At 40.8% G+C, this 24761-nt stretch overlaps 2 protein-coding genes and 1 long non-coding RNA gene across 3 annotated transcripts; 1 reads left to right on the top strand and 2 right to left on the bottom strand.

Annotated features, from left to right (window-relative positions):
* Positions 1-11: 11 nt before the first annotated feature.
* Positions 12-13654, bottom strand: cdc27 (cell division cycle 27). Its single transcript, XM_040123648.1, has 20 exons — positions 13417-13654; positions 11295-11370; positions 11028-11175; positions 10134-10259; positions 9703-9800; positions 9462-9607; positions 9013-9233; positions 8783-8882; positions 8259-8368; positions 7986-8085; positions 7698-7878; positions 5865-6037; positions 5037-5189; positions 4822-4902; positions 4442-4569; positions 3576-3693; positions 3324-3452; positions 2766-2840; positions 861-990; positions 12-404 (listed from the first exon to the last, which is right to left on the bottom strand). The coding sequence occupies exons 1-20, from the start codon at positions 13441-13443 to the stop codon at positions 313-315; spliced, it is 2412 nt and encodes an 803-aa protein (XP_039979582.1). The 5' UTR covers positions 13444-13654; the 3' UTR covers positions 12-312.
* On the top strand, positions 329-964 carry LOC120788116. Its single transcript, XR_005707191.1, has 3 exons — positions 329-411; positions 735-804; positions 924-964. It is a non-coding gene; the product is annotated as an uncharacterized LOC120788116 (long non-coding RNA).
* Positions 13655-15046: 1392 nt separating the features above from the next.
* Positions 15047-18009, bottom strand: gh1 (growth hormone 1). The gene is made up of 6 exons (XM_040116279.1): positions 18000-18009; positions 16993-17126; positions 16683-16799; positions 15672-15815; positions 15444-15590; positions 15047-15247 (listed from the first exon to the last, which is right to left on the bottom strand). Exons 1-6 carry the CDS (start codon positions 18007-18009, stop codon positions 15185-15187), a joined length of 615 nt encoding a protein of 204 aa, XP_039972213.1. The 3' UTR covers positions 15047-15184.
* Positions 18010-24761: the final 6752 nt, after the last annotated feature.

Genomic DNA, 24761 nt, shown 5'->3' on the forward strand with positions numbered 1-24761 from the left:
ACAGCAGTGGGCAGGGTTTAGATGTTTTTATTGATTTATTTCCATAACGATGATAAAAAGAACATAAAAAACAGCTGTGATGTCAGAGGACGAGCTCAATGACATACAAGGAAAGGGGGGGCAGGGGCAGGGTTTCAGGGCAGCAGCAGTCTGTTTCAGCCGATCGGGGGCAGGCGTGGGGCCAGGGGGCGGAGCTAAAACTGAAGATCTGTCTGTCAGAATGTTGCCTAGCAACAGCGGTCCTCCAACCAATCAGAGCAGGGGGCTGGGCTTGGCTTGAGCAGCGGGCAGGTTTATGTGAAGGGGCGTGGTTTAAAGGACGTCATCACTCTCAGCCGTGTGGAGCTGTGTGTCGTCAGCGTCCGTCATGATACTGCTGTCCTGACTGTCGTCCACCTCTGCCGCTAACAGGTGAGACAGACAGGTGGAGAGAGAGACAGCTGTGGTCGGTCATGTTTCTAACTCATTTTATTATCAAAATAAATAATTATAATTATAGACAAAGTGTTGATGTGTAATGTCATGATCTCTGATTGGTTAAAATAAATGTATTGATAAGTACTGATGTGATGAACCCGTAGTGGTTCTCTGTAAACCTGCTTAGTAGCATCAACTCTTTATTTAACTGAACCCGAACACTTCCTCTGTCTGGATGACGTGTCAGACATGTGATACAAATGTCACACTGAAGAGTACCGCAGTCCAGCAGGTAACAGTTCACCTGTCGTCTGCAGGACAAACAGCTGTTCAGCTCCACAAACTGACCAATCAGAGGGCAGATCATGGTGGACACATTCACTGACGGTAAAAAGAAATCATTATGTGACATCACTCTGAACAAACAGTTGGATGTGTAGTACCTTCATCCTCTGGCAGGTATCTCTTGTCAATGGCTTCTTTGATCTGGTTGTTTGCTCCTTTAGGATCCAGATCCATCGCCCAGCTGAAGTTCATCAGAGCCAGGTGAGTCTGGCCCAGCTTCTTATACACCTAAGAGACGTGTGTATGTGTGTGTGTTTGGGGGGGGGAATAGGCAGTCAGTCAGACAGATAGGTGGAGGCTCATGTTCACTTCAGTCTGTTTAACCCCTTCATGTCCACTGATCTGTGTGGTCAGAGACAATCAGTTGTAAGGATGACTGAGACGATGTCTCAGTGTCCACCCGAAGTCTCTCTGCCCTCAGATCTCTTCACGGTTGTGGTTTCTGGAAGAATCTGAAGGCTAAGACCATGTAAAATCCATCGTATGAACCTTCTTAAACTGAGGAGATTGTAACTGAAAAATTAAGATATGTTAACGAGAGAATCTTGCTCATTGCAGGAGGAATTTAATCAGGTTTTTATTTTTTCTATTTTTAACTCTGTGCTTTTATCATGATGATGAAGAATGATATTCTTTGTTAAGTGACATTTGATGGGAAATGAGTGATAACGTTTAAATGAGAAAATATGAAATTAAACACAGATTAATTCAATAACTGATCTGACAGTTCGTAGTCATCTTCCGTTGGCTAATTCCTGAGACAATGTTGGTCCAGGATCTCCATCTATCCAATTAGAGAACACCTATGTAATGTGTCATTATCCTATGTGACATTATCATTGCCTCTGAACAGGTAAACTAATGAGATCTGACCAAACGCACTGTGTACAGAGACAAAATTATGAAAACTGTGTCACAGTCCAAATACTTATGTAACTAACTGCGTATGTGTGTGTACACACACACACACACACACACGTTTTTTTTCCTTTTCCCCTTAAAAATATCAAATTAATAGTAGAATATATTAACACTAAACACCACAGACTAATAATGTGCAACTGACTGCTGTTGTTTCAGTATTTTATATGCATTTGCGGATTTTTCCTATTTTTCTCAATGATGGCCAATTATTAGTAATTAAAAAATGTACTATTTCAATTTTTCAGTATTTCAAAGTGAATTACTTTTGTTCCAGGTGTTCTGACCTGGAACACAAGAAAAGCTAAAATGATGGTGATGTTGCCAGAAAAAGCCATTCCCACAATATTAAAAACTTTCTGCACATGTCATATACATTAAATTATATAGGGACGTCTCCACAAGTATTAACCTAGGAAAATGAGACAAATCCATGCTTGGCAAACGAGAGTTTTAATTATTTTCCACCTTGTAAGTAAATCAGTTCATGTAAGCTTAATGTTGATACAAACTCCTCTCTATAGAAATTAGTGATTATAGCCTAAACTATCAGGATTCTAAGGAACTGGAGACAAAACTTTTTTTGTACTACACATAGATTATTAACCTTTGAATATAAGAACAGCTCATTGAAATCGGTTGAGAAATGTAAATGTTTTACGGCTTTTTATGTAGAAAAACTGCAGCCCCACATTTACTTTTATCTATTTACAGGCCAGTCTTGCCCGGTCCAATATGGCGGTGACATACAGCAGCAACGGGCCGAGGCAGCCAGTGCAGCATCTAGGCATATATGTCTATGGTTTTAAGTTTTTGTTAATGGTAAATCAGTAAATGGTAAATCTGTTTTTTCCCACCTGATGAGCTGTGTATCATTCTCTCTCAGAATTTAACAGAAGCAGTAGTCCAGAATTTACAGTAATGTCAGAGTTAAACTAGAACCGTGTCTGAGGAACAAACTGCTGGAGAACCACAATTTAGGAGATGTGATTGGGACATAGCTGCATCCAGCGGACATGACAGGGTTAAACCACAACATCTGGTCAGACCTCAGAGGGCAGAGTGAATTAGGTGTTTGTTACCTTTCCTATGAGGAAGTAAACCAAAGACTCTTTGGGAACAATCTGTTTCAACTCCTCCAACTCCTGAAGAGCTGCCTGCGGAGAGACAGACAGGTCACAGAGAAAGACAGTTCATGATGGTGACAGTTTTCTAAATGTAAAATGTTGAAATTAGACCTTTCATGACTTTTAGGATTGATGTTTAAAACTATATACTGGTTACCATGGTTACTGTACTGTAGAACAAATATACATGTATGTATATGTTTAAAGATATATACTACATGTAAAGTTACTGTATTATTTACATTAATTGCAGTCACTGCAGTATCTCTACTATGCATTAGTGTTGTAGAGTCTGTTGTTGATTGACTTTGATGTCATGTACAAATGTAATTAAAACACGGTGATGGGTGGTCACAACCTGAGCAAGGATAGATGTATTGATTACTATTAATCATTACCTATTACCTCTTAATTGTCATTGGCAAAGAGACTAAAAAATCCGTATTGATAACCTTACACTTTTCATTAATGGACAGGATAAATGTATTGATAAGTGCAGACTGTATTGATTACCTTGTACTTGTCGTTAGCGAACAGTATGGATGCTCGGTGGAACTTGCAGAGTGGGTTTTTGGGGTCGATCCCAATTGCTCTGTTCAGAGTCTCTAAAGCTGCATCAGATTTCTTCAATGCATGCTGCACCTACACACACACACCCCCACACACACACAAAATTACCGATTACTGTTGTTCTTTAGCAGGGGGTTGTTGCCACATACTAACAGAGCACTTGTTATGAATGGAGGGTGCTTCATGCTAACATACGACTCCAATGTGGCAGAGCAGCACAGAGCTCTGAGGGTTGATGCTCAGAGCTTTCTTGAAGTGGATTTCTGCCAAGTTGAACTTCTCCTGTTTGTAGTAAATCATCCCCAGACCGTACCTAAACACCGGACACACAGTACAAACACAATGTTAAAACACTACTGTAATACTAATCCATGTGGCAAGGTCAAGTTTATTTATTTGTATCATCAGATTGAAAGTGTTTTGATGGTGTTGTGTATAGAAGATATATGTATGGATACAAACTGTACGAACAGTATGTTAGTTACTGTAGTTATCATCTTGAAGTGTTTGATGTTCACCTTGTGATGTAATGTAAATATAAACTAATAGAGACACACACACACACACACACACCTATATGTATACACACACACACACACACACATATATACACACACACACACACACACACACACACACACACACACACACACACACACACACCATTTTTTTTTTGGAATACTTGTACAATTGCTTATTCATGCAATTATCCAATCAGCCAATCATATGGCAGCAGTGCAATGCATAAAATCCAGTAGATACAGGTCAAGACCTTCAGTTAATGTTCACATCAAACCTCAGAATGGAGGAAAAAAAATGTCATCTCAGTGACTTTGACTGTGGGATGATTGTTGGGGCCAGACGGGCTGGTTTGACTGTTTCTGTAAGTGCTGATCTCCTGGGATTTTTACAACAGTATCTAGAGTTTACACAGAATGATGTAAAAAACAAAAAACAGCCACTGAACAGCAGTTCTGAGGACAGAAATGCCTTGTTGATGAGATCAGAGGAGAATGGCCAGTACAGTACGTACAGGACGTTGATTACCACGGTTACCATACCATGCGTTGTAGTGTCTGTTGTTGACTCTGATGGCGTTGCGGAAGCAGGCGAGCGCTCGGTCCAACTCCTCTGTCAGAACAAACTCATGACCCAATAGAGTGTACGCATATGCAAAGCCTGGGTCCACCTGAGAGACAGATACGTACAGAGACAGAGAGAGAGAGAGAGACAGGTGGAGACAGAGGGAAAAGTGAGAGAGAGAGACAGATAGGTGGACAGTATACAGTTGAAGACCCAGTTTTCTCAAACTAAGAAAAAACTTCTGAACAGGTGAGACTATACTAGTCAATTTTTGACGACCCAGTAAAGACTCTGCACCTGTCTCCCACAGCTCTGTCTCTCAAACTAAAAGTAGTCAGCCATCATAACAGCAGCTCACCTGGATGGCTCTCTGGAAGAATTTTATGGCGATGTCATGCTCCCTCTGCAGACTGAAACAGTTTCCTGCTACACACCAGGCCTGCAGAGAGACAGACAGGTGATGAAAACGGCAGGCAGACAGGTGATCAGAGAAAGACAAACTGAAACAGTTTCCTGCTACACATTAGGCCTGCAGAGAGACAGGTATAGTGTTTGGACAGGTGTAGCTCTTACCTCAGGACAGTTCTTGTCCATGTCGGTCAGGTCTTTGGAAAGGGCGGACAGTGCAACGTCTTTCTGCAGGTGCCACAGTGTGGTCGAGTAAATCTCCATCCCTTCAACTCTGTAGGACTCGATCCTGCGAACCTCGCTGAACAGACGCTCCGCCTGCAAACAAACCCATGATCATGAATTACATTGTAGTGGACATAAGCCACACTAACACTGCAGCTCTCCCTCTCTCCCTCTTCACCCCCTTAGGGTTCCCAAATGGAAGAAAATAGACACATGCCATAAATTACACCGCATTCCTATCTTGACTGAAAACTAGCATTTTCTTCCCATGAACACGTCTAAAATAATGGGAAGAATGCAATTATTCTGCAACTTAATTGATATTATTCCTCAAATGTTTCCAGATAACTTAAGGAAATTCTCAAGTTTCTAGGCTTTAGGAAAGCTGAAGTCTGTGTTACAAAGTCTGAGCCAATTTTTACCATACTGCCATCCAGTGACTATGTCTAATTGAACATCTACCATACAAGCGAATAGGCATCAGATAACATCAGATAATAATATTTTTATCATGTTTATTATTATTCATCTGCTCATTGATCATACTAGAAATGGTTGATCCTTTTGTTTAGTACATTAGCTAGTAGCATTATATCGAAGATTTTTGAAAGATGCACTAATGTGAAATCCACACTTGTATGGTTCCTTTCCTATCACCAATAACACAGTTGGTTCATATATCATTTGCTCAAAGTTTTAATGTGTCGTGCTGGTAGGTGGATCTGGGACTTTTGCGACTGTTAGCTGCGTGTGTCAGGTGAGTGTTACCTGTGTGTACTCGGCCAGCTCAAAGTAGGCCCTGCCAATGTGAGTGAGGACCCAGCCAGTGTTGTAGTGCTGGGGAGGCAGGGAGGTCAGGATGTTGATGGCTTCTTTGCAGTTGTAGGAGCACAGCGCCTGGTAACCACGCCCCAGTTCTCGTAGTAACGCCATCACGCTGTCTGAACACACACACACAGAGGATGGACACGTATCTAAACACTGTTCATACAGATAATATCAGTGTTTCCTGTCAAACATCATATCTATATAAACAAATTACTGTTCTGATTATAGAAGGTCAAACCAGAAAACAGGCTGGATTAAGGTTCAGGTTTAAGTACAGGATCATGTTTCAAATTCAACATCAGGTTAAGATTTAGGCTGAATTTCAGCAGTACAATTTGTATCTGCAGCAGCTCTCTGGTACTGCAGTATTAGTTGTAATTGTAGTATTTGTACTGTCAGTCCTCAGATATAAATCAAGACTGAAGATAAAGGGTCTACAGGTAAGACAGTTAGTCCCAGGACTGAGACGGTGGAAGGAAAACTTCAACCTGACCAACTCGTCCTCCTCGTGTAGGTCACTGAAGTTGTCAAAAAGCTCAGGTGTGATCACAGATGTAGATGAAGTGATGAAGGTGTGATGAATTATCTGGACATTGTGGGGCTGCCTTGGTTGTTATTCCTCTTCCGTTTTGGGGAGGCTGGGGGAGTTCTAGTGGATTGGCACACGGGTGTGGGCGGTGACTGGTGAATGACCTCTGCCTATCAGGACATCATACTGCTCAGCTACCTGAGGAAGTTTCTGGCAGGTTGCTGAAAGGAGACTCTGGCTGATTGTTGAACCTCAGATTCAGGAGGACTGATGTGAATTCTGTCATGGTCCTGGATCAGTGGATAAGGTGTTTACTCTTGTAAGATTCCTGGGAGTTTGTCCATCCAGTTTACATGTGTTTTGTGGACATGAAGAAGGTTTATGATTAAATCCCCCAGGTTTCTTGGTGGGGGTACTGTGATAATCTGAGGTACCAGGGCTGTTACCACAAGTCCTTCAGTCTTTGTATAACCAGAGAGACTTGAGTCTGGGTTCTTAGCAGGAAGTCCAACAGGTTCTCAGTGACTATTAGACTCCACCAGTGTTGTTCCTGTCACAGTTTGTGTTATTCATTGCAGGAGGGGGTCTGGTATTATGGCTTCAGGACTGCACGGTCCTTCACCAGAAAACAGTAGATTTTTTCCCTTCAGGTTCGAACTGAGTCACTGACTCAAGTGAAGGAGTTCAAGTATCTCAGTGTCTGGCTCAACAGTGAGGGTCAGATGGAAGTGAGATCAGCAGATGATTTGGTCAACAGTGATGCAGACACAGTAGTGGTTCAGGGCCCGGAGGATTCACCGGCTGATGTACTTTCTAAACCTCACAGATAATCACAAGCTTTGGGTAGTTACAAAAGTAGGAGATAAAAGATACACAGAGTGAGTTTTTTCCACAGGGAGGGGTCTTACGGACAGACTAAATCATCCTGTGAATATCGTCTAGAAGAGGAGCTCAGAGTTGAGCCGCTGCTCCTTTATGTACAACCAGAAGAGAGCATCTGATCAGGATCCTCCTGGACGCTTTCCTGTGGAGATTTTCTTGGGACTTCTAACTGGGAGGACAGTAACAGAATGTGCTGGAGAGATTAGGTATCCCATCAGACCTGGTAACACCTCTGAATCAAGCAGGAGGAGATTTAGGACATGGCTGGGGGCGAAGGACATATGGGCTACCTTGTTTAGCCTGCTGCTAATACAACCACCTGGATACACACCAAGAAAATGGATAGATAGTAGTATTATTACCTGCAGCAGCTCTCTGGTACTGGGGGATCTTGGTGTCCGGTAGACTCAGACTGGGATCCAGTCTCAGGATGTCCAGACTCTCGTTCAGATTGCTGCTATTTGACGTCTTTGCTGATTTACACTTGGTTTTCCTATTGGGAATCTTTGTAGGAAACTTCATCTTTAACTTCTTACTGTTCTCCTGCAGATACAGAGACAGAGTGCTAATAAGCCTGTACTTCAGTACTTTAACATTGTAAAATTACTTTTGTAGTACAGTACTGCAGTATTACTATAGTAGTGAAGTACCTTGGCAGTAGAACTGGCACTAGTAAACAGTCTGGAGCTTCTTCTGGGCTGAACGTTTGGAGGACCAGACATACTGGGACTGAGGACCTGAGGCGAGCCACTGAGAGACAGATATGTTATTAGAGAGACAGGTCATCAGACAGACCTTAATGAACATAAACTGTCTGTCTTTCTGCCTGTTTGTCTGTCTCACTGACCTGCTGTTTTCTGATTGGACCAGAAACACAGAGGTCACTGCACATAAACAGTCAGAGGAGCAAAGCTAATAGTTACCTGGTGTGAGGTGCAGAGGTCTGTGATTGGTTGAAGGGGATAGGGAGAACATCTCTGCTGTTTCCACTCTGACTGAAGACAGACTTTGATTGACTAATCCTGGAGACAGACTGAGAGAGAGACAGACAGGTGAGCAGAGAGACAGACAAGTGAAGACACAGACGGGTGAGGAGAGATGGACAGTCAGCAGCGGCAGAGTGTAAATATGACAAACAGTAAATGATGGAGAGTGAAGTAAAAGAATCCATAAAACTTGTATTGTGAAGATTCAGCATGTATTCTGTACAGCACCCTTGGCTGTTTTTATACAGTGTGATAAACACATAACTGATCTCATCTATGAATAGGTAAGCAAGGGGCGTAACTTCCCCACAGGATATAAAACATCCTTTAACTTCAAAATAAGAGTCCCGTGTTTTTTAATGTGATTTTGAAAAGTGGACACCTGGATGAATGAAACCTCTGATTGTGTTAGTATGTATGTATATAATATTAGTACCTATGTATGTATATGTATACAGTACCTTCTTGCTCGGAGCTGTAGTTTGCGTTTCCATGGTAGCTGAATAGTTCTGTAGATATGTGGGGTCTCCAGGGCTGGGCTCCAGGGGCAGGATTCCAAAACTACACACAAACATACACACAGAGAGTCAGGGTTATGTATGATTTAGGTGTTAACACACTTCCACCTGTGCAGATAAACTAACAAGACCAACAACAGACTTACCTGTACAGTTATTGTTTAATCACTCACCTGGGTGTCAATGGGCTGAGTGCAGCAGGTCCTCCCAGTAAACTCCTCCCACTCTTGGGCTTGTTTTGTTTAGCCAATAAGGAGCCAGCTGACGCCATCGAAACCGTGTTACCCAGTAGGGAGCCGGTCTCCGGGGAGATGAGGGAGGAGTCAATGTAGGAAACCGACAAATCAGACGTCAACTTTCCGTTAGATGATTCTAGATTCAAACGATTCAACTCCTGGGGAAAACAAACAAAAACAAACAAACAAAAAACAATAACAAAACTGATGACTGATGATCAGACTGGAGTCATCTCATTATTTTACTATAGATTATTTAATCTAATAAACAGACTGTAACTGTAATCTGTTTACAAGAGTAAAACCATGGGTAATCTGAATACTGGACAACAGTAATCTGATCACATGAATTCAGGGTGTATTGGAGATGCATTTGTATTGTGTACCAGTGTGTCCTGTGGCGTTTCCATGAGGGCGGTGTCTAGACGGTGGGAGGAGTTCTGAGCAGGGCTAACTGATGGGGGGGGTGGGACTATAGAGGAGTTCTGAAGAGAGGACAACCTGAAGACCTGATCTGGATCTGGTTTCTCTCCTGAAAACACAGACAGCACAATATTCACTGAAGTCACATGATCACATAATCAAAAGGTAAGAGTCACCAGGTGTTTGTGTGTGTGTGTGGGTTACCTAGGTGACAGAGGTTCTGGAAGGGCGACCAGAGGAACGGATTAAGAGTTAAACTTCTCTGGAAACAGTCTGCACCTTTAGCGACACGATCTGTCTTGCTGCTCAGAGAGAGAGACAGGTCATTAATCAGTATGTCTAACATCTTTAAGACCTGAAAAAGACTGGGTAAACTGGTTTGTTACCAGTAAGTGACAGACATTTACATCTAAAATTACTCATTTGGGAGAAGCTATTATCCTTGTGAGTGACTTATAAGTAAGGAACAACACTAAAGTTTCAGTACAGTGGGATACCTTGAAGTAAATATGAAGTACTGTACTGTGTTGCTAACATTAGGAACAGACTGGGTAAACTGTTTTTTTCACAGCAAATGACAGACCGGTCAGTGTGTTTTGAACACCAGTAACAGACTGGGTAAACTGAGTTGTTACCAGTAAATATGTCCAAGTAATGACAGTGTGAAGGAAGCAGAGTCTCCAAACTCTGTGATGATGTCATCTTGACTCTTCTGTTTGTTCAGCACTCCACCAATCAGAACCTGTTCTCCTTCAGCCAGCCTGAGAGACAGGCAGAGAGAGAGAGGGACAGGTGGGCAGAAAGAGAGACAGGCAGAGACACACACACACACACACACACACACACACACACACACACACACACACACACACACACACACACACACACACACACACACACACACACACACACACACACACAGATGCAGAGACAGGTACAGAAAGAGAGAGAAAGAGATGAAAACAGACAGAGAGACGGGTAGTCAGATGAGAGTGAAAAAAAGAGACAAGTAGAGAAATGGAGAGAGACACAGGTGGACAGACAATTAGAGAAATGAGTCACTAAATGTCCTCAAAAAGAGAGGTTCTTAGGAGCTCCACTAAAATACAGTTAAATAATAAAATGTTTCCACATTTTCTACTGATGTGAAACAAGGATTGGTTTACTAGATTAACTAATTTTAATTAGTTCTGTATGTACTTGTACTTCTGTCTTTGTGAAGACCAATCTGAGTTTTAGACCTCTGCAGTGAAGACATTTTGGGAAACTGAGGATATTTTGGTCAGTCCTCACAACTTCAAAGGGCTCTATAAGGGTTAAAACTTGGTCTAAGGGTTCAGGTTAGAATCAGGTTTAGGTTAGGGTTAGGCATTTAGTTGTGATGGTTAAGGTTAGGGTAAGGGTTTAGGTATGCCTTATGTCAATGAATCTCCTCATAAAGTTGGAAGCACAAGTGTGTGTGTGTGTGTGTGTGTGTGTGTGTGTGTGTGTGTGTGTGTGTGTGTTGGTGTGTTTGTGTTTGTTCTTACTTGCTGAGTTCAACGCAGCATTTTGCCAACAGGAATCGAACCTGCGGTGTGGAGCAGCTATGAGCCTTCAGCAGCCGGTACGCTTTGTATGGCTTCCCAGAGCGGTAATAACATGTAGCCAACAGGTAGAGCGCCTCCTCTGACCTCACTGACAGACGGACAGGTAAACAGACAGGTAGAAAGACAGGTCAACATGTAGCCTACAGGTAGAGAGCCTCCTCTAAACTTACTGACAGACACATTGACTAGTAGACAGACAGGTGTTACCTTCTGCGTAGAGTCTCTCAGCGAGGAAAACAGCGTCCAGGTAGGCGTAGTGGTTCAGAGCCTGCCACACTGCAGCCTGAACAGAGAGGCAGATTTAATAGCCGACACACTCATTAACTAGTCTTGATAGAGGGACTCATTAACAAGTCCTGACCTACAGACTGAATTTAACCAGTCAGAATTGACAGATTTGTTGTTGAAACATACTTCATGTTCAGGTTCAGGATCAGGATCGGACTGGGAACAGGAACAGACTTTTTGTGAAACATGTTAGTTCATCTGTTCATCACAGTCCAGACCTGCAGGACCAGAGTCCCAAGTACAGTGTCAGTTCCTGTAAACTGGTCTTCACTCCTACTGATTCAGTCCAGTGCTTTGAATTTATGTGTTTGTTTGTCCTTGCTTATTTACAGTCTGATCACAGATTAAAGCTTTACATTATCATCTGAGGTACATGTTTTCAACTTAGATATACATGTTTTCAACCTGCACAGAAACTGAACACTAACAGCAGTCCAGTTCATCATCACACAGATTTCACACTGTGAATGCCTGATGTTACTGGTTTCACACCAGTTAGACTCAGTCAGGATTCGGGTCTTATTATCAAACATACATTTCAGAGAAAGAAGGTCCCCGTTCCACAACAACAACAACAACAACAACAACAACAACAACAACAACAACAACAACGAAAAAGCTGAAATCTGATAAATAAAATAAATGATGAGTGTGCAGATATTAATCACCTGTGATCACCTGGTTACGTACAGCCTGAATTCACATACAGCTTCTCATTGGTCAAACAGGTAGACGGGTTACCTTTCTACACGGATCAAAAGAGATCAGCCTGTTTTGACTGAATTTCTACTGATCTTTACTGTGATTAAAGAAACCAGAATTATAGTTACAATTTAGAAAATCTGCTAAATGGCGTCACTTTACGCGTTAACACGTCATTGAATGAAATTGTTTATTTCAGTGTGCTAACGCTACTTCTTGTAATGACGTCACAGACATACCCGTGACACAACGTTTAATCAGTAGATATTTATACTTACTGTACGCTAACTGTCAGAATGAACTACAGTCTGGTTAACTCTGGTTAACATGACAGCTAACCAGCTGATGGCTAATGTTCACGTTAACCGACAGCTAGCTGACGTTAGCTAGCGTTAGCAGCAAGGGGCTAACTAGCTAACCTTAGTCTGACTCCTGTGGCTGGGGTCAGACTTTAAATAAAAACTGAATAAACCCTCATCAAACCTCTATGTTTACCCGTGAACATTAAAACTGAATTTCTGCAGACTGAAGCCGCTAAACCTAACCTTAGACACGGAGTTAGCCAGCTAACAGTACTCTACTGTTAGCATTTCAGCATTAGCAGAGTTAATAATACAAAACTCCATTTGAAATCTAACCGTTTCGTGTTGTCCTGCTTATCAGCATAAACACACAGCTCTTCATCTGACCTTTAAGCAATCAATACACTGATGTCCACTGATTGATTCGGCAAACATAAACTCAATCTGACACGGTTTGTTAAAATAGAATATAAACTTTAATAAATGTTACCGGTGGTGTTGCCGCCCTCCACGGCGCATGTTGACCTCGGCCAGAGTGCAGTATAATGTGACAAACATGCGAAATTAATGTTCTATTATCTTTTAACTAAAACACAATTTATTTATTGGATCTGCGCCGACGTGCTAAACACTGTCGGAGCAGGTCAGAAAAGATCGTAAGAGTTGTTCCTTCCTTTATATTTTTAAGGAAACACCAAAGGAAAACTCAATTTGACATGTTTTTAAAAGGAGTCTGGCATGACCGATGTGAACTGAAACCGAGCTGAAGTTAGCTAACGAACGAGTATTGTGTTAAAGTCTTCATCCAAACGGCCCCCTTACAGGCCAAATGTCATTGTAATGATCAGATTTTTAACACCAATAACACTGATCAAATGCTCTGTGCTGCTAGCGGTGGGCTGCGGGGCCTGCGGCGAGGGAAGAGCTCTCAGACCGCGGACCGGACCAGACACTGAGGCCGGGAGGGAGAAGTCAGCACGGGCTTCATAAATATTTGGCTCCCCGCTCATGACAACGAGCTGAAGATGTGTTTTTACCTGGACAGGTTCCTGCAGCACCGTCATTCCGCTTGGAGACTCCGTCTATCCGTTCCTGTCGTCTGTTTCCCCTCTTTTCTCTTGGCTCTTTCTTTACTTGAGTCTCCAGGAGGAGCTACAGCCGAAGATTTGAACACACCGACCGTTAGCAGACGAACGTAGCCGAACATTACCGAGTATGGTAGAAGGCCGGGCGGAGAGGACCGACTGTCAACGAAAAGAGCCGAAGCGGCGGCGCCCCCAGTTGGTGACGTTTATTTAAGGCAGATAAGAAACACGTTCTGTTGCCCCTGTTGGTGTTATGGAAAACTGTCGTTGTTCTTCATATAATAAACTAGAAGGGGACTCTGTAGAGCGCAGACCCCCGCCGTAGCCAATGCCAAACAACGTACCACAGTGTTAAGAAAAAAAAACAAATCAATCTCATAATACATGATACGGATCTGCCCCAAAATGTAATGGTTTCTTCCCTAGCCCCTGCCACATCCCACATCCAACATGTTCGATGCAAATTGGTTCAGTAGTTTTTGCGTAATCCTGCTAACAAACAAACAAACAGACAGACAGACAGACACGGGTGAAAACATAACCTCCTTGACGTAGGTAATAATATACTCAGTGACACTTAAATGAGGAAATATTGACAATATATGGACTCAGAACCATTTAATTTAATTAATTTAATTTAGTGTTTCTCATATATATTTAAATAATTCAATATAATTTACTAAATTTATGAATAAGAAAACTGCACTTTATTTACAGTCTGTAATCCTACTATTCTCTTTGGAAGTTTATTGAAAGAACTATGTAATCCAGGACTAATTGTAGACCTTTAGTTAAATACAGACCATGTTAAATTGCTAAATTTCCATTTAATTAATTCTGAATAAAGGCCATGTAAATATGAAAAATGTGAAATGTTTCCATAGGCAAACATACAATTCAACATATACAAAGAAAAAAAGTCTCCATTCATAAATACTGAGGAATTATATAATTTAGTTTAGTTCAAATTGAACAGTTTGTCAATGACTGCTGATTGACAGCATGTGTCTCTGTTTACCTGTAAACTGCACTGAATTAGAGTTATTTTGATTTTGTTGTGGCTAATATCAAAGATTTGTGATGGTCTGTGACTCATTTAAATCATATAGCAGTCAAAAGCTCAACCTCAACATTTAATCAATTCAGCCAGAGAATAAGTTTTAGGAGCAGCTCTACAAGACATTAGTAGGAAACCTAGGTTGGATCAAAAACTGTTGACTTTGGAATAACTTCAGACACAGACAGAGAAAAATAGTAAACTCACTTCATTTATGATTTTACTTTGGTTTTTTTTCTGATAGACAGAACCGGCCCTCTTCCAGGCAGAGCTCTTAATGGGTGTTTGTCATAAGGAGGAACTGTTTCCCATAAAGTCCAGTTTATTTCTAAGGTCCAGAATCAAACACCGGATGTCAGAGGGTTTTACAGAGAAGGTCTGAGACCAGAACAAACTGAAGAAAATAAAATAAAGAAATAAAGCAGAGGAGAAGAAGAAGAAACAGAGTGAAGACACAACTGAATGAACACATTTTATTTCACAGGCTGACAATATGACATCACAATGACATCATCATTTCATCATCAGTTTGGGCTTCAGCACCTGACAGTCTAATGCTAATGCTAATGTTAGTTAGCAGAGTCGGCTAACATAGGGGCGGAGCTACAGAACGCACAGGATTAGATCATCCTGGGGGGGGGGCTTCACTGTGGAGAGGCAGGGCTACAGGGTGCAGTTAGCTTCCGGAGAGAGTCGACATTTAGCCACCGTCAGGTATGTCTCCACCTGTACACAGATATCATCATCATTACATTACCATTACATCATTAGTACTTCCTCCTCCACCCCCCTGACTCCATCTCCTCCACCTTCTCCCACTCCTCCTCCCCTTCCCCCCAACCCTCATCATCTTCCCCATCCTCCACCCCCTCCACCTCTACCTTCTCCACTCTCTCACACTCCTCCTCCCCCTCCTCCCCACCTTGTGCATGTCCTTCTTGAAGCAGGCCAGCAGTTCATAGGTTCGTCTCAGTGATTCGTCAGCTCCCAGACTCTGATAGTAGTTTCCATAAGGAGCCAGCTGGAGGGCCGAGCTATCGGAAAACATCTCTGCTCCGTCCTGATTGGCCTGAAAGGTCAGGTGGTCAGTCGTACTGCTGTTCTGATTGGTTAGATTAGGTCAGTGTGTATGATGTGTATGTGCTCTCACCCTGATAAGCAGGAGGATTCCTGTCTTCAGTTCAGACAGTTTAGGTGAAATCTGGTTTCTCGGAGCAGAACCTCCAGACAGAGAACGACTGGAATACTCCCAAGACTCAACCAATCGATAGGAGATTGATAACAGCTTCAGAACCTAGAACCAATCAATCGATAAATAACAGCTTCAGAAGCTAGATCCAGAGGTTTAAGAGGGCCAGAACCATCCAAACAGTGTTCTGGCACCTTCAAATACCGACTGTATAAATCTGTGTCCAAACAGAGTGAGAGAGACGAGCAGGCACACACAGCAGCAGGAGATAGGCTGCTCCCCACAAATCATCATACAAGTCGATGGTCCTTTTAACTTCATGGTTGCAGAAGAAACCCTGTTCATCCAGGAATACATAGAAACCTTTACATAATAAATTTAGGAGTTTATTATTAAGGAGTTTACTAGTTTATTATAAACCCTAACCCTAATGCTCGTTGACCGACACGGAGAAATGTACTTGTGGTGTGAACAGCCAGGCTACGGCTCATGAGAGACGGAGAAGGATTGGCCATTGGGCATACTGGGCCTAATCCCATTGGCCGCTGCATAGGAGGGCCAGTGGACAGTCAAAAAATCCTCAAAGTTTTTACCGGCCCTGTCAGTCTCTGTAGTGGCTCTCTTTGAGCTGTGTGCTTGTTTCAACCCACACCGACCCCACCGGAATGCACCCCGCCCCCACCCCCCCAAATCTTAGGGTTCCCAAACCTGCCAAATCCCACTTTAACTCCTGCCTAAAACCAGTCAATGGAACCAACATGCTGATGGTACCATGACTGATACTGTTTGATACTGCGTCTGTTTCTGCAATTCTTTACACACAGTGTATCCGTGGTATTACAAATGTACTTAGATAAGAGGATTTCTCAGGTCAAAGTACCTCATACTGTAACTACAGAGAACTGGTAGCTGTGTGTTGTGTAGTATTGTAGTAGTGTCATAGTACTGTATAATACTGTTTAGTATACTCACAGAGCTGCGTTGAGTCTCGTGCTTGTCAATGGGGCTGATAATGTAATCGGAGTTACAGAAATCCTGCAGGAAGATTTTGTTGAGTTGACGCTGCTCCTCCGTCTGCAGAGAGCTCTCCTAATAAACATAACACGCAGGGGTACACAGTAATCCACACAGAAATACATAACATACACAACACACAGAGGTGAACAGTAATACACAGTAATACATATAGAAATACACACAGACACCGTTAACGAACCCCCCCTGCATGCTGCTGTCTGGTGTGTTTGTCCCTTTTTGTCCCTGCGGGTTGCCTTATACTTACAAAGTCAGAGAAGAGTCTCTGAGCGAGCAGGTGGAGGTGCTGAACTCTGCTGACAGCGATGGAGAACAGACGCTGGCTATCTGTAATTGGTTGAGAGGAGACGCCCAGAGACAGGACTGACAGCAGGAGGACAACTGACAGAGAGACAGACAGGTAAGAGACAGTTGGGAGAAAGACGAATGAGAGAGAGAGACAGGTGAGAGACAGACAGGTGAAGGTCAGACTGTCAACTGATGTTCAGACTCAGCTGTTCTCAGGTAACAAACACTTTAGGATGATTAATGTTTATTATAATTAATTTAAATCAAAATAAAATATATTTTTGCCCTGCTTTTTTAAGCCTGGTGATGTAACACTACACTGTGGTGTAGTGTGACATCACAAAAGTCTGTCAGACCTCAGTGCAGCGATCGTTTTAGTTCAATAGTAGCTAAAATCCAGCGGTTTTTAATCATAGGTGAGCAAGGACACCACCTAGAGTGCAACCAGGTTGAGGGGCACTATAGAGAAAGATGAAACACGGTATAAATTTAATGTCAGACCCCAAGTCTACTTTTAAAAGTCCATCCAAAACAAACAAGAGACTGCACACAGACACTGTTTGGAGACACTAATGAAGGAAAAACTAGAATTACAATAAATATTGGATGATAAAACCCGGTTGGAAAGCCATCAGTGAAAGCCTCAATAATAACAGGATAAGACGTAACAAGGAGTAGTGTGCATGGAAAGATACTTATTGACAGATGATGCTGATGACATGACACAAAACAGAAGATGAGTGAAGATGAATAAAGTTGAATTTAAAATAATAAATTACTTTAATTTTCATAAAATGTAATGAAAAGATCCATCCCCTCAGAGGTACCAGGGGATATTTCGCATTGGACACCAAAATGTTCAGAAACAGCCCTGACTAAAAGGATATAAAAAATAAAATAAACCATGAAAAATAAATGGGTCCTGTCTGAACAGAGCTGACAAAACGACTGATCTTTATGTCTTACCTTTGTCCATGGCTGGTCTGGGTTTAGTTCAGGTTCTGGTTCAGGTTCTGTTGAAACTGATCTGAGTTCAGTTGTTCAATGTGTTGTGATCTTTTCGGCTCAGATGTTTGTTGTTTTATAGCAGAAAACTTGATGATTAAATTCATCAACAGAAACATGAAACGAACAAACAACCATTGGATGTGTGTGTTTGTCTGTGTGTGTGTGTGTGTGTGTGTGTGTGTGTCTTTGTGCCTGTTTTTGCCCTCTATTTAACATTAACACCTTGATAATAATATTTATATAGCATTAAAAATTGATGGTGAGCAGAAAACATAAAGAACCACATGAAGTGATGGTGAAACAGAAACTGATTCAGATTCTTGTCAGAGCAAAAAATTTAAAAATGGCCAAAACTAATCCCTAAGGGTAATGGAGGGTAACTGTATCGAACAGCATTGTGGAGGGTGGGGGTAAAAATAAGTGAAATAAATGAATTACTAGGGAATTAATTGAAAATGATAGCTCCCTCATTTGGAGTTGATGAACTTTTATGTTCAGCTCTTCTACATTCTCTTTTTAGCTTTCTAATATTTTTGTTTATCAATGGTGTTAGTTTATTTGAGGATTTTCAGTCATGATTTAGAGCTCATCATAGCACAGAGACAGCAGTGGTGAAAGTCACAAATCACCTTCTAATTGTGTCGGACAAAGGACTTGTCTTTGTACTTGTCTTGTTAGACCTTAGTGCTGCATTTGACACTTTTGACCATCACAACCTATCACAGAGACTGGAACATTTATTTGGCATTAAGGGAACCGCTCTAAGTTGGTTTAAGTCCTATTTATCAGACCGATTTCAGTTTGTACTCGCTAACGATAAATCCTCCTTATACTCAGAAGTTAGTCGAAGAGGTCCACAAGGTTCTGTGCTTGGACCAGTTCTATGCACCTTATATATGCTTCCTTCAGGCAATATAATTAGGAAACACTCCCTTAGCTTCCATTGTTATGCAGATGATACGATGGCATTGCCCTGTCCTCCAGCACCACTGTTAGGACTCTCTGACTTCTCTTTGATCAGGATATGTCCTTTAACTCCTATATAAAACAAACTTCAAGCTCTGCCTTTTTTCATCTACGTAACATTGTAAAAATAAGGCACATCCCGTCTCAAAAAGATGAAGAAAAACTACTCCATGCTTTTGTTACTTCTAGACTGGATTATTGTAATTCTTTATTATCAGGCCGTCCCACCAAGTCTCTAAATACTCTCCAGCTGATCCAGAATGCTGCAGCACGAGTACTGACAGGAACCAGGTAAAAGAGACCATATTTCTCCTGTGTTAGCATCCCTGTATTGGCTGCCTGTAAAATCCAGAATTGAATTTTAAATCCTCCTCCTCGCCTACAAAGCCCTTAATGGTCAGGCACCATCATACCTTAAAGAGCTCATAGTACCTATTACCCCACTGGAACACTGCTCCCAGAACTCAGTCATACTTGTGGGTCTTGTAGAGTCTCCAAAAGCAGAATGGCAGGCAGAGCCTTCAGTTATCAGGCTCCTCTACTGTGTCTCTTTTTGCTATTAGGCAGTCCTTGCAGGGCTTAATAATATTAAATCCAGTGTTCGATGTTCACAGAAACTCCAGGGAGGCTTTACTAGTGTGGTTAGCTGTTTACTCTGTTTAGTCATTCAGTGGGCTGGATTCAACATAAACTATTTATAACTTAAAATCATGACATTTGATAATTGAAAGCAACCACTATCTAACAGTGTAAATAGTGGCTAAAAATGGGATAAAAATGTTAATTTTTTAACAGACCGCATAACAGACAAACACAACTATACTATACATACATATATATATATATATATATATATATATATATATATATGTATGTACGTATACAAAAGCGCAATCCTAAAACTGCAGTACAGTGAGTAATTCCTGCAGACTGTATACATTCAGACTTATTAAATATTCAGTTGGTTGAAGAGAGGAAATGTATACCTAGATTTGTCTCAGTGAGGAAAATGGGCAGAAGATTAATGGAAGTGAATGAAACACCCAAAATTTACAAGGGAAGTGAAGATTATCATAATGCATCTCCGTTGTTATGAATCGTATTAAATACAAACCTTGTTCTTTGTTTAGTTTACACTTTTGTTTATTTTTCCTTTTAATTTCTGCAGCTGCCTTTGTAAGATAATTTCTGCAAAATATTGCGAGTAAATCAAAAGAGATAAAAAATAAAGAAACAACAAATAAATAATAGTATGGTATAGAGATACACCACAATTACAAATAAGTCAAAGTTCTGCATTCACAAAAGCATTAACACCAAAACGCTAAACCAGATAGGGTTTGGATTTGATTTACCATATAATCTGCACATGAATATTCCATCGTCTCAAACCAAAATGAGCATCATATCAGATATCTACTACCAATATTACTGGGTCCACATGAAAAACCCTCAAAAATTATACTACAATAGCAACTTCACGTGTGTGACACATTTAAATGATTTAGATTCACTGTTTATATCCTAGTTTAATCAGACATCTCTTGTGAGTGAGCCAATTTCTTAACCTGACTAGCATGAGCTCAGCTAATAGCCTAAAGCTTTGTTTTATGGAAGCTGTGGTAACTGAGCTGTCAGTGTATGACATTCTTTCACACTCACACACAGGCATTTGGGGGTCATTGCAAACAAACACTTTGAAATAGTGCTATTATTTGGCCTCATTGCAACAAAATTCACACAGGCAGCCATCTGCTAAATGAGCCCATTTTAGAAGAAAAATTCCTAAATCCAGAAAAATAGTTGTGATTAATCAACAGTTTGGGGAAAATTTGCAATAAATGAAATTCAAGTACACTCGGGCTAAAACAGGTCTTTGTCTCTAACACGTTACAATGTAGTATTCTCACACCAATATAATCATTCTCAAATTCCAAACAAAGCCATTATGAGTAATTAATACATCATTCACTCATAGCATGAGCAAATAAGGAAATATTTCAAGATTTCAATTTGTAAATTCAATATGTACTAGCAAGAAGTGTCTATCAGGCAGTCATTCAACCAAACATAACCAGGCAGTCTGTAGGGTCAATCGAAAAAAGCGTCTCTTATCGAGTTCGTTTGCACCTCCAACAAGTGATGTGACGTCACTGCATGTAAAAGAATGATCAGAAAAAAAGTCGTACTGGTCATAAAACTTTGCCTTGGGTGCTATCATTGTTTGTAAGACTACCAGACTGAAAAAATATAAAACTTTTTGGTTATCAAACCCAAGACTAGGCTAGTTTGGCGTCACTAGCCAAGGGGAGGCAAAACTAAGTTATTATTGCTAATCCCAAGCGTTTACTTACATTAACTGTATATAACTTTTGCTCTGTCCTATCATGGTCACATTACTTGGAAGTCATATAGACATTTACATGCCTTGTTTTCCAGGCTCAACATGAGAGGATGTTTGTGCTTCGGCTTCAAACACTTTACGGTAAAAAAATTGCATATATCTATTTTTTCGTTACACTGACTGAATATGTGAGCTAATGTTTAGTATGGTAACGCCATCAATTGAATAACTGAGAGAGACCTGTGAGCCAATAAGACACAAGTATTTCCACGTATTTTCATGTAAACCCTCTCTGATGGGTCTTGCCTCCATTCCTTGAAGATAAAATCCAATGCTACATTCACTGAAGAAAGAAAATTACATCACTTCTTTTACTGACGTTCAGTTATGTAGTGACAAACCGCTCAAAGTGGAGAATTATTTGGAGCTTAAGACAAAATATTCGGGGCTACAGCCCTGATGCCCAGGCCAGGTGGCACCCACGATTGTGAGTATTAAATATAGTCAAACGCACAGCTCTGCATTAAAATTATGTTATCACTGTGTATTGATGCAGTTTAAAGTGCAGTGTGTTCCTTCATAAATTTAAATTTAATATGAATTATTACAGACTCGATCACCAGACATGTTTTAACAGTGAGAATAGACTATCTCATAGTACAGAAATGAACAGAAACTAACAGAGATGAAAATCATTTTGATTTCTAAAACACAGAAGCAGGTTTTTTAAATGGTTCAAATTCTGATAGATCATTATTTAAACTAATGAGCATCTGCAGGACGACAGATACAGTACAACTGACGAATAAATCATTTTCAAAGTAAAGGTCATATAAAGCTAACAGAAATCCATAATGACTGGAACTGTATGTGAAGACGTCACAGTGAGGTATCAGATTAGATTAAAAGGAAACTCGTCACTGATGAAAAAATGTAAAAGTGTTAAATCTACTTTAGAAACAGTCAGATGTTGGATGTTTTTGTCCACAGAGGTGTGAATTTATTCAGAGCTGTCACTGATCTGAGATCAGACATTTAGCAGTTACATCACAGAAAAATGAATAAATTCAGCGCTGCCTGACACCGAGATGACAAGCTCAGATGCATGTTAAAGACCTGGGACAGCAACCTGATGATTGACAACCTGGACAACAACAGGTTCATCTAATTAACCTCATTAACTGACAGCTGTTTGACAAGAAACAAGTTCAAGTAATTAACCTCATTGACTAATAGCTGGTTAACAAACAACAGCAACGGGTTTATCTAATTATCCTCATTAAATAAGAACAGTCTAACAATAACAACAACAACAACAGTTTTATCTAATTAGCTTCGACTAACAGTTGGTTAACAACAATGACAGGTTTATCTAATTAAAGTTCCTCTCCTGGCATTGACTAACCCCCTAAAACTCATCTCTGTTCCTCAAAATTAAATATTTAGAAGATTTTGCCATGAAAAAAAAATTGCTTCATGGCCTTAAAATGGCTTGGATGTAACTCTACACCTTTATCTCATTTAGTATTTGCTGATCTGTGAACATGCAAATTATTTCCATTTAATTCAATTCAATTTTATTGTTATAACTTTTATTAGTTTTCTCAGGGCAAGTTTCATATAGAACAGGTCTGGACTCTTTTTAGTTATATTTAAAGAGACCAAAGTACCAACATTCCCCCATGAGCAAGCACTTGGTGACAGTGGCAAGGAAAAACTAATAAAAAAAACAAGTAGAAACCTTGAACAGAACCCGGCTCATGGTGCCGGCCATCTGACTGATTGGGTTGAGAGAGGAGGGGGGGGGGGGTGAAAGAGAGAGAGAGGAGAGAGAGAGAGAGAGAGAGAGAGAGAGAGAGAGAGAGAGAACAAGAGCAGGAGGAAAGAGAACATAGAACAATGCAGCTTCCACATAATAATAATAGGGTTAATAAAAAGACTAATAATAATAATAAATGGAGAGGGCATCTGCCTCCCTGACCCAAACTGGAAGATGGTTCCACAGTAAAGGAGCCTGATAACTAAAGGAGACTTGGAGACTCTGTGAACCACAAGTAAGCCTTCGTTCTGGGAGAGCAGTGTTCTAGTGGGGTAATAGGAACTATGAGCTCTTTAAGGTGGGATGGTTCCTGACCATTAAGGCCTCTGTAGGTGAGGAGGAGGATTTAAAATTCAATTCTGGATTTTACAGGCAGCCAATGCAGAGAAGTTAACAGGGGAAATATGGTCTCTTTTCCTAGTTCCTGTCAGTGTTTGCACTGCAGAATTCTGGATAAGCTGGAGAGTATTTAGAGACTTGGTGTGACGCCTGATAATAAAGAATTACAATAATCCAGTCTAGACGTAACAAAAGCATTGACTACTTCTTCTTCATCTTTTTGAGACAGGATGTGCCTGATTTTTGCAAAGCTAGTAGGTGAAAAGAGGCAGAGCTTGAAGTTTGTTTTATATAGGAGTTGAAGGACATATCCTGATCAAAGAGAACTCAGAGATTGCTAACAGTGGTGCTGGAGGACAGGGCAGGGCCATCAAGAGTAACTATATCATTAGATAATCTGTTTCTTAAGTGTTGGGGGCCAAGTACAATAACTTCAGTTTTGTCTTAGTTTAACAGCAGAAAGTTGCTGGTCACCCAGGTCTTTATGTCCTTAAGGCAGGTTTGAAGTTTAGCCAACCAATTGGTTTCATCAGTCTTAATAGAAAGGTACAAATGGGTATCGTTTGCATAACAAGGGAAGCTAATGGAGTGTATCCTAATGATATTGCCTAAAGGAAGCATATATAAGGTGCATAGACCTGGTCCAAGGACAGAACCTTGTGTAACTCTGTGAGTAACTTTTGAGTATGTGGAGGATTTATCGATAATATGTACAAACTGAAATCAATTTGATAAATAGGACTTAAACCAGTTTAGAGTCTCTGTAAAAGGTTGTGATGGTCAATGGAATCAAATGCAGCACTTATTTAACTAGACAAGTACAGAGACAAGTCCTTTGTCCAATGCAGTAAGAAGGTCATTTGTAACTTTCACCAGTGCTGTCTCTGTGCTATGATGCAGTCTTAATTATGACTGAAAATCCTCAAATAAACTATTTTTCTGTAGAAAGTCACACAGCTGGTTGGCTATGGTTGGCTAAAACACCTGGATCAAGAGTAGGCTTTTTAAAAAAGCGGTTTAATTACTGCTAATTTTAAAGGACTAGGCCATTAATAAAGACAGTTTGATCATATCTAGTAAAGATGTGATGGGGTCTAAGAGACAGGTTGATGTCTTTGATGAAGAAATCGTTCAATTATTATTGATTAGGTCAATGGGAGAAAAAACTGTCTAAATATATTTATCAGGTTTTGCACCTGTTTCTAAGATTCCTGTGTTTGATGATAAACTGGTGCCATTGAGGGCAGGAGGT

The sequence above is a fragment of the Xiphias gladius genome, chromosome 3, assembly GCF_016859285.1.
Source record: "Xiphias gladius isolate SHS-SW01 ecotype Sanya breed wild chromosome 3, ASM1685928v1, whole genome shotgun sequence".
Classification (NCBI taxonomy): Eukaryota; Metazoa; Chordata; class Actinopteri; order Istiophoriformes; family Xiphiidae; genus Xiphias; species Xiphias gladius.